The sequence below is a fragment of the Mercenaria mercenaria genome, chromosome 18, assembly GCF_021730395.1.
Source record: "Mercenaria mercenaria strain notata chromosome 18, MADL_Memer_1, whole genome shotgun sequence".
In the NCBI taxonomy this organism is placed as follows: domain Eukaryota; kingdom Metazoa; phylum Mollusca; class Bivalvia; order Venerida; family Veneridae; genus Mercenaria; species Mercenaria mercenaria.
The window spans coordinates 61,047,154-61,058,043 of NC_069378.1; the positions used below are offsets into that span (position 1 = coordinate 61,047,154).

Consider the following 10,890-nt stretch of genomic DNA (forward strand, 5'->3'; position numbering starts at 1 on the left):
GTAAGTACTGTATAAGAGCCGCGCCATGAGAAAACCAACATAGTGGCTTTGCGACCAGCATGGATCCAGACCAGCCTGCGCATCCGCGCAGTCTGGTCAGGATCCATGCTGTTTGCTTTCAAAGCCTGTTGCAATTAGAAAAACCGTTAGTGAACAGCATGGATCCTGACCAGGCTGTGCAGGCTGGTCTGGATCCGTGCTGGTTGCAAAGCCACTATGTTGTTTTTCTCATGGTGCGACTCATAAAATAAATTTGTAATACTTCATTATTGTAGGTTATCTTTCCATTTTCAAAACAAAACATAGAGGAAAGTCAGAATTTTTATATTCAGAATACTCCCTTAGTTGCCAAGATATCAATATTTTTCAAAGAATTTGCCGTTTTGGAAAAAAAAGAGTTTGATTTCATATACCTGTAAGCTGGTAATCAAAATTTTGATAGCATTTTTCAGTAAGAAAATTAAACTTTTGGTAGAAATACTTTTTTTTTCTTGGGAGGAAGGAATGTAATATTATGTTTAATTTCTTACTTTGCATGTGCAGATGGCGTGATAATAATGCAGGTACAGATGAAGAGAAGATTGAGATTCTGATGCTAGCTATTCGAGATAGCAACCGGAATGATCTGGCTGATGAATTAATGGCACAGTATATAGGTATGCCCCTGAGATATATGATTTGATATGAGAAGAAAGGAATGCATAATGGCATGAGACCTCCGAATTTCAAGGTCAGACTGAGAAATGACAGGCTTACTAGTCCTTTTCCTTTCCCAGACCAAAAATTTTTCATTTATTAGTCAAAATATTCTGAAAATAGTTGGCACTATAATTTTCCAAAACGTGATGATATGCCACTTCCAAGACCAAGGTTCATATCGCCAAGGTCAAGATCACACATAGAGGTTAAAGGATTCATTGATTATGTTTCATTATATGGACCCTAACTTGTATTTTCAAAATACTTTGCATACTTGTTCCACTAAGCATGATGATTTATTTCCTGTTCAGACCATAACTCATGATTCATCAAAGGATTTTGAAAATATTTGACATAATTTTCCATGCTGACGGGACATGTTAGTAACAAGACCTAGGTTCTTAGTCCAAAAATCAAAGTCTGACTTGGAGATAAGGGGCCCATAATGTTCTAGCTTTTGAAGAGATAGTAACTAAACCATTCATCAAGTAATATGTAAATACTTGCACAGATATTCACCAAACAAGACACAGACTTGTAGATTCAAGTTCAAGGTCAGACTTTTATGTTCATATTGATTATTGCCTTTGATGTAGTTTTTTAGATTTATTTCATGCAGACATTCCTTTCGATATTCATTGAGTCTTTTCAAAAGAGAGTTAGAGTCGCAAAATATAGATTTTTGGGTAATATTGGATTTTCCAACAGATAGCATCAATTTTCATATGAAATCTGAATGACAGTCATTCATGAAGATATTTTGTTACTGTTGGACATTTTTAAAATCTTCAGAGTAAGTACAAATATGGTTTTGAGACTGCCTTTTTAGCTCCACTATTTGGAGAATAGGGGTGCTATTCTACTCGCCCCGGTGTCGGCGTGAGCTTCCTTGGTTAAAGTTTTTCGGCAACCTTTGTTTTTCTTTGTTACTATTGCTTATGTATTACTATAACTTCACATAAACATTGTTCAGCATACAAACAAAGTATGTGCAGGGGCTGGGCCATTTATACCCAAGGTCAGGGTCACCAAGGTGTTATACTTGGGTTATTTTTAAGGTTAAAGTTTTTCTGCAACCTTTGTTTTTCTGTCATATCTTTGTTACTATTGTTTATATCTTACTGTAACTTCATACAAACATTGTCCAGCATACAAACAAAGTATATGCAGGGGCTTGACCCATTATACCCAAGGTCAAGGTCAAAAAGTTGTTATACTTGGAATTATTTTCATGTTAAATTTTTTCGAAAGCTACGTTTATAGACATACCTTTGGTACTTTAAAAGATAATGACTTGAATTTAAAAACATTTTTTTATAATCATCATCTGCATATGTGGTTACAATCCCCATAACTCTAATTGTATTTTTGACAGAATTATGCCCCTTTCATACTTAAGATTTTTTGGCAATCTTTTCTGGATATAACTTTTATTTTATACTGTACAATATAAGATAATGACTTGAAACTTAAAATGTGTCTTTATCATCATCATCCGCATGTGTGGTAACAGTCCACATAACTCTGATTTGTATTTTTGACCAAATTATGCCCCTTTCATACTTAAATTTTTTGACAAAGTTCCTTTTCTGGACATAACTTTAACCCCTCTGAGTAGAAGGGTCTTTTTATATCTTGGTGTATCTTCATTTTAAAGTAGAGGTCTCTTATTTAGACATAAATTCATTTTACTGTCAAATCGCCGAATAGTGGAGTGCGCTGTCTTACGGACAGCTCTTGTTTAATTTCAGGGTCGTAGTACAAAATCAAAGGCAGCTTTTGTTGTTGTGATGCTTGATTGTTCTCACTCTACCCAGCACATAGAATATGTTCAGCATGAAATGACCAGGTATTTGCTACAGAAATTAGAAAAATGCCCTATCTGCATCTAACTATATACATTTGTGTATCTAAGATAATCTATAGTTGTTTGCCATGGGCAGCCTGTCTGTGTGACCCCTCCATAAGGACGATAGTGATTTAAGTTGGAGGATAGTGCAAGATATGGAAGAAACCTCTGGAAAATATGCGTGTATCTCAGTTTATCAGTGGCTGCCATGGTTGCCCTTATATGGGATTCCTTCAGAGTTAGTGATTTAAGTTAGAGGATTGTGCAAGAATCAGAAGAAATTACAGTACTAGAAGTGTCTCTGGCTTTAAGCATGCCCGGTGAAAGCACCTGCACTCAGGACTCATCATTTTGTGGTCTCCCATCGACATAAAAGGTGACCTAACTAATGTTGATGAGACTTACAATCTAGCAAAACAAGCAACTACATGGAAGAGAAATTGACAGCAATATTGTATATTTGTTGCTTTTTAGGGGCCTCTGTGGCCAAGTGGTTATGGGTGCTGTCTTTAAATCATTGGTGTATAAACAACAAAAACGCCCAACTTTTGCTTATTTAGGTACATTATGATTAAAAGAGTTGTTACAATTATTTCCACATTGATTGTGAAATGTTTATTTAAAAGTAATGGTATATGTTACTTTAATTTTGTTGAGAAATGCATTGGTACAGCCATGATGACTGTGAAAGCGTTGTTTGTTCTACATGCAGGATACGACTGTTTATATAATGTTTGGTGCATAATATTGTTTGAATGGTAAGATTATGTAAGTGCTGCTTGATACAGAAGGTTATTTCAGAGGAAATTTATAGAAATGTAACCTACTGGGTACATAGAATGTTTGTCTTTTGTAACAGATTGTGGGAAGCAGATATATTTACAACACATTCACTTGTCAGTAAAGATATTTCTTAACTTACCTCTTGTAGTGGCATTAGAATCATGTTATGGTGATGTGTTCGACAACATGTTGAAAATTAAAGTTTATGTGCTAAATGTGCAGTTATGTGCTAAATATTGACCTCAGGTGAGTGATAGTTCAAAGTGCTACTGTTAAGTGATGGTAATATGAATATGATTTAATTTATATATATAGTTTCTTATGCAAATTAGAGCAAGCCAGAAGTAAAATGATGTGATTGAAGCAAACATTGAAACCAAAAAAAATGTGTTATACATGTGCAGCTGGAAGTTTCCACACACCTTGTAGGTTGACCTCGATCGCTTTCAGAAAGTCACAAGTAATCAATTTAGGGTTTGAATATGATGTTTTTTTATTATGAGGAAGCAATGTCATATTGCTGCCAAAAGAATGATATATTCTCGTTAACCCTTATCCAGCTTAATTCTAAAATGGACTGGTTCTATTATTCAATTTAGGTAGCTCCAATTATTATACAAAGGGGTGTTCACTAAAATATTACAAAGGCAAATTCACTTGACGCCAGCAGGCTAAAGGCTTAATATTATTGCATTGCATCATAGTTGGTTCTTCTTTTTAGAGGTTGTGCTGTTCAGTGTTCACATGTATTGTAGATTCATGCATCATTCCTTTTTTGGAAATAATAGTGAAAGTAAAACTATCGTCAGTAATTCCAAATCTATAGTTAAATGGATTTACGAGACCAACCTTGAATTGACAGTGGTTAACTTATCTCTTAGACTATGAACTGTTCCTTCCCCCAACACAGGCTATTTTTGCTAAGAAACAATTAATATACTTACAAGAAGTGTTTTGTGCTGTTGTGGTGCAAATCTTTGAGAGAGTGATGCATGTGTTGTAAAAGTACATGTACTTATTTTTGCAAGTACATATTTGTTAGTGTGGAGAAAATTTGTTAGTGGATTTATATACATGATATGTATGATACGAGCCATGCCATGAGAAAACCAACATAGTGGCTCTGCGACCAGCATGGATCAAGACCAGCCTGCGCATCCGCGCAGTCTGGTCAGGATGCATGCTGTTCGCTAACGGTTTCTCTAATTGCAATAGGCTTTGAAAGCGAACAGCATGGATCCTGACCAGACTGCGCAGATGCGCAGGCTGGTCTGGACCTATGCTGGTAGCAAATGCACTATGTTGGTTTTCTCATGGTGCGGCTCATATGTTTTTCTCCTATTTAATGAAAGTGCACAAGGATTAGTAATGTAATTTGCATGTCTTCAACAGGTATTTAAAAAACACACAAGGGGTCAGATAAGATAAAATAAAATAAGATAAATTTTATTTTTGAGTCTGTAAGATAAGTAACAATACAGCATAAGCACTCCAGGTGCTTGTGAACTGACTGTATTAACAAATTTACAAAGAACAAAACTAAAAAATCTGTAAAAGAAAGACAGTGATTACAAGAACTCCAAGCATTAAGAGATCTAATTTGTAAGTTCTAGCACATAACAGAACATAAGATGACATGGCAGCAACAATTTTAAATGTAAAAATGAGAAATTAAAACCCATGTGATAGCTGCTGTCAAGACCTAAAAACTGCCATAAAAGAGAAATATAAAAAAACTGAACCAGCAAAAAAGCACAAGAAATGCGTAATTTAAAACAAAGCTAAAGGAAGTTATCATCTCAGGATCAGACCTGAGGTGAACTAAACAGCAACTACTACACGACAGCAAAATTCAAGGAAATACAACTACAGGAAAAGAAACAATACAGCAACTCAGGATTACATGCATAAATGAAAAGTACAAAATGAGGATGGAGAAACTGCACGTAGGCATAAATTGAAGGACAAGGCAATAAAAATACATACCGTAATATCATACAGGGTTTTAGTTTAGTGGAAGTTGTTTAAAGGATGAATAACACTACTTGGCATTTAATTGTGATTGCAGTTCTACATGCACAGGAAGTCAATATATTTAGCCAACTTAGTAAGGTAAATACATTTGACGAGGACTTTCTACATTTAAGGAAATTTCTAACGATGAAATATTTAAGTTTGTCTTAAACTTCCTGTTAAACATTCACAATGCAGTAATATTGTCGTATTTGAAGTTTGTATATTTAAGAAATGATTTTTTTTAGCTCATCTGATTTTTTGAAAAAAAAATGATGAGTTATTGTCATCACTTGAGCGGTTGTCGGCGTCGGCGTTGCCTGGTTAAGTTTTATGTTTAGGTCAGCTTTTCTCCTAAACTATCAAAGCTATTGCTTTGAAACTTGGAATACTTGTTCACCATCATAAGCTGACCCTGTACAGCAAGAAACATAACTCCATCTTGCTTTTTGCAAGATTTATGGCCCCTTTTGTACTTAGAAAATATCAGATTTCTTGGTTAAGTTTTATGTTTAGGTCAACTTTTCTCCTAAACTATCAAAGCTATTGCTTTGAAACTTGGAATACTTGTTCACCATCATAAGCAGACCCTGTACATCAAGAAACATAACTCCATCTTGCTTTTTGCAAGAATTATTGCCCCTTATGGACTTAGAAAATCAGTTTTCTTGGTTAAGTTTTATGTTTAGGTCAGCTTTTATCCTAAACTATCAAAGCTATTGCTTTAAAACTTGCAACACTTGTTCACCATCATAAGCTGACCCTGTACAGCAAGAAACATAACTCCATCCTGCTTTTTGCAAGATTTATGGCCCCTTTTGGACTTAGAAAATATCAGATTTCTTGGTTAAGATTTATGTTTAGGTAAACTTTTTCTCTTAAACTATCAAAGCTATTGCTTTGAAACTTGCAACACTTGTTCACCATCATAAGCTGACCCTGTATAGCAAGCAACATAACTCCATCCTGCTTTTTGCAATAATTATTGCCCCTTTTGGACTTAGAAAAATCATTTTCTTGGTTGAATATTATGTTTAAGTCAACTTTTCTCATAAACTATCAAAGCTATTGCTTTAAAACTTGCAACAGTTTTTCACCATCATAAGTGGACACTGTACATCAAGAAACATAACTCTATCCTGCTTTTTGCAAGAATTGTGGCCCTTTTTAGACTTAGAAAATCATGGGTAGGACAATATTTCTATTATACAAAAAAAATCAGATGAGCGTCAGCACCCGCAAGGCGGTGCTCTTGTTTTAGTTCATATGATAAATTGCACACATTTTATTGTATTTAACGTAAAGATCTGCTTCCCAGCCATACTTTTTACCAGACAGAACGACTGCGACATCATCTAAAAAAATGTTCTACCTGACTACACATGAGTGTTCTCAAAACAGTGGCACGTTATCATTAAGCAGCTTTATTGAAACTTTATTGGCGCCTTTCCTTTTGTGATTCAAACAAATTAAACATCATAATTTTCAATAGAATGAATTGGAAGAATGTAAATATATATCGAAGTTAACATTTATCTTAGTGTATGGTCATGATCAGTCTTGGTTTAAACTTCTTTAGTTTCTGTGCCAGTATTGAATAATGTTACCTCTTCTTCTTTTTATGCAAATATTGTTTTTCTTATGTGTGTCATTCATCATTTCTAGAGATTAATAATTTAACAATTACAGTACTAATCAAAGTCTTTAATTCATTTTAAATAGTTATAGTAGTATAATATTGCATTTCCTGCATAGAATTAAAACTTTTTAAAAAAAAAAATGTTTTAAAATGAAACTAGAAAAATTTTTTTTTTACTTATTCACATGTTTGGACTAAAACAAGTCATGCAACCCAAAAAAAGGTTTGTTGCCAACTTAACTATTACTGACATTTTCACTAAAAATCTGAAAGTTTTTGTAAGGAATGAGCTACAAGTCTGCTTCATTCATGAAATGACATTGTCACTCCTGAATGTAGATAATTTTTGGCATTTGAAAAAGACACTTAAAATCTAACTGGCTTTGATATGTGCTATTTTTGTTTTGTATTGGGTGATGAACATACTGAAAATGAGTTTTGTACATATCTTGTACTGTGTAATTGATATACCGTAATGCTCAGAACACTGCGTAAAAAGGGTATATTTATTTTTAGAAGCGTGTAGGTTATTTCTTATTTCATTAGGATTTCGGCTCTGATTAATATACATTAAGTATTTATTATGAAGTGTATATTCTATTTTGCAAGTTTCGTGGCACAGCCATTTGCAATTAAGATGTTTATTGTTGCATTATTGGGGATGTCCCACACTGGATGCCCGCACATGCTTTTGAACTTAAAATTGTGAAGAAATGACAGAATCCATATGTTACTTCACACAATCCATAATTATGTCACTTTACATAATAGAGTGCAATAAATTTGACAATGAATTGGCTTACATATTACTGCAGTGAAACGTCATGACGATTTAAGAATGTATGCTATTCTAACCAGTGATAACTTCTGCACAGGCAGAGATTTAAGTGTACATATTGTCAGGTTTTAAAAGAAATTTAACTGACCTTTTATAGAAAAGTAGTTTGAAGCTCTACGTAGGTAATTACATGGCTAATTTAATGGGAATTTCTGATTAGTTAAACAGTGTGTGGTTAATGTTGAAATTCTACTGAGATAATTGTGTGGTTAAATGTCTGAAAGTTCTATTTAGTTAATTGTATGAACACTCTAATATTAAAGAACTAAATTGTCTTTGATTCTTGCATAAAACCTTTGTTTTTTGCCGATTTCGGGCATGCACAAACAGGGAAAAAACGTGTACAAACAAGGAGATTCTCGTGAGCACGCGCTGTTGGTGAACGTTTTGAATATGCTGTTGCGGGTCCAACGTAAGCAAATTATGGATCCCGAATCAATTTTGGCCGAAGTCGAAAGGTCCGAGATTTATGAAATCTTTTCATCTGCATTTTTATTAAAAAATATCATTTTTCAACCTAACTTTACTTTAACTTGTAATAAGCGCTACCTCTCTTGATACGCGACTGAATTGACGTTCCTTATTATTGTATTATTACGAGTATTTGACTCAAAGTAAGTTTACACGCCGCGATTTAATCCCTGAAAATGATAGGTAAACAACATTTACAAAAATACAATTTCGTTTTCCAAATTAATTTGAGTCGAGAAAGTTGACATGCTAACTTTAAATCTTACACTAAAACTTTAAAAAAATGTTTGTGTCTACTTTACACATCTATGCAGTCTACTGATGTAGTGATGGTGTGTAATGTAAAGCATAAACATGACGAAGCGTAAAGTTTGAAGGAGTTTTCCATAGTTAATGAACATTTGATGAACAGAAGGTATTTATTATATATTTTTCAATTTATTTGTAGATCTCACCAACCATGTTTGAGTTTATAAATCCAATCTAAGTTGATTATATCGATGTTGGAAAAATTCAAATTTTTGTGTTTTTCAAACTTTGATCGCGATGGGGTGGGGTGCAAAGCAAAATGTTTTAGTTATAGGCCTAGAGATTTCATTTTTAACGACATGAAGAATATAGGTATCGATACCAGTTTCTATTAAACGATAATATTTACATCTAAAAAGCGTAAGGGACAGACTATTAATTTAAACCAAGCAGAATTGTGTTCAGTCGGCACCTCACCTGCAAATTGTGTAAAGACAGGATGCCGTGTATGCCCTTTTCTCATAATTCCGAGCCTCTAAAGCTGAAGTTCCTACCGATATATTGGAAAAAGGGGGAGTCATGCTTATTTTACATATATTTAATATTAAAGAAATTACCACAACAAGAATGTCCGTTCGACATGTATAAAATATGCACTGTTTCTGTATGCCCTGGAAATGCATAAATAAAACATGTGTCCATAACAACCTGAAACGGCCGACTTCGATCGGCTAATGTCAGCTGAATAGTCTTGTTTTTTCGATATTTCCAGCACTTTAGTTGTGTTTTATGCAAGAATAGCGATAACACACGTTTGTTTCGTGAAACAACATCTGCAGAATCCCTCGGGCTGTGTTGGTGCACTCGCCCTACGGGCTCGTGCACCAACCAATCCCTTGGGATTCTGCAGTTGTTGTTACACAAAAAAACGTGCGTTAACCCTACATTGGTTAATTGTGTGGTAACTGTGCAGAAGCTCTACTTAGATAATACATATATTTGAGCTTCTAATGCAAATGAAAGTTTATTGTGTTGACATGTCCACTAAAGTGTAGAACCACAAAACACGATCAAAATGAATAAAAATAGTAGCTTGAAATAATATTCAAACTTTTTTAATTATCATGTATATTTCAAAAAGGAAATAAGATGAAACTAACCATAGTTTTTATATGGTTTTATATTGTAATATCATTTTTGTCTGTTGTTATATCTGTAATCATGAATGAAATATTAAGATAATAAAATGTTTAAAACAAGAATGTTAAACTTTTTTGCTTGTTAGTTATCATATGCAGTGCTTTGTGTTGCACTGCAGCGGCCTTCATGTGGTAGAGTGGTTAAAGTTGCCGGCTTCAAATCACTAGCCCCTCACCACCTTGCTTAGTATGTAGAATTCTTTCATGTGAGATAGCCATACAGCTGGTGTAAGGAAGGTCAGTGGTTCTACCCTGGTACCAGTGCTCTGGAGCCTTTCTCCATCGTGAAAAGGTGGAAAGTCGCCATATGTCATACAAATGTGTCGGCTTTGAAGTTGAACGAAACGAAAACAAAATAAAATGTGTAGAAAATTTTACTGTTTGATTCCACTAATCTGTAACTGAGTTTTCCCTTTAAGTTTTAAATTATACTATTGATATATTAATAATTTTAAAGTAATTAGAACGCTTCAATTTTTAAATGTATCTCGAGCGATTTTGAATTTATTGCTGAAAAATATTTTGGTAATAGTATTTTCTTGACTTCCGCCATTTTTGGCTACGGAATTCCAGACACACGTTATACCCCATAATTGTTATTTGATTACATGAAACCTTCAGAATATCGTACAAGCATAAAACAATATATACATGTATAGCACTTTTTCTAAAATTTTGAAAATAATAGGGTCATATTTAATATAGATATTTTACATGAAAAATATAACTGGTTATAAAAATGATCTGCCACAGAAGTATCTTTCTATCTAACATAAATTTTGCATTTGACTTGCAGCATGAATATGATATAATATTTCCATGAGAAAAAAAAAAGTCTCGAAAAATCAGACCGTCTGTTTTCTAATTTCAGCATTTTGTATGCACCCTCGAGGTAAAGCAACGATCATGACATTATTTTAGACTAACGTCATTTGTACTGTACAGTAGAATGCAAAGTTTTTGATACACGAGCAAACAAGCACCTGTTTATATTTCGTGTCGCGACCATGACTTCTCATATGACACCAGTACTGGTTTTTCCAGGAAGCGGACTCGAGAGTGGTTCCAATAAGCTTGAAGCTTTCATCACAATCGAGCTTAAACAAATTAATATGAACTAAACTAACAAGCACCTGTTTGTATTTCGTGA

The 10,890-nt window shown here is 34.0% G+C and overlaps 1 protein-coding gene across 1 annotated transcript in view; it reads left to right on the forward strand.

Annotated features, from left to right (window-relative positions):
- The window catches only part of LOC123539486 (malignant fibrous histiocytoma-amplified sequence 1 homolog), a 35,891-nt gene extending 26,077 nt beyond the window's left edge, over positions 1–9,814 (forward strand). The window contains exons 17-18 of the mRNA XM_045324129.2: positions 544–656; positions 2,451–9,814. Coding sequence (XP_045180064.2) covers positions 544–656; positions 2,451–2,458 — 121 coding nt within the window. The 3' untranslated portion in view covers positions 2,459–9,814. The remainder of the gene's footprint in view (positions 1–543; positions 657–2,450) is intronic.
- Positions 9,815–10,890: the final 1,076 nt, after the last annotated feature.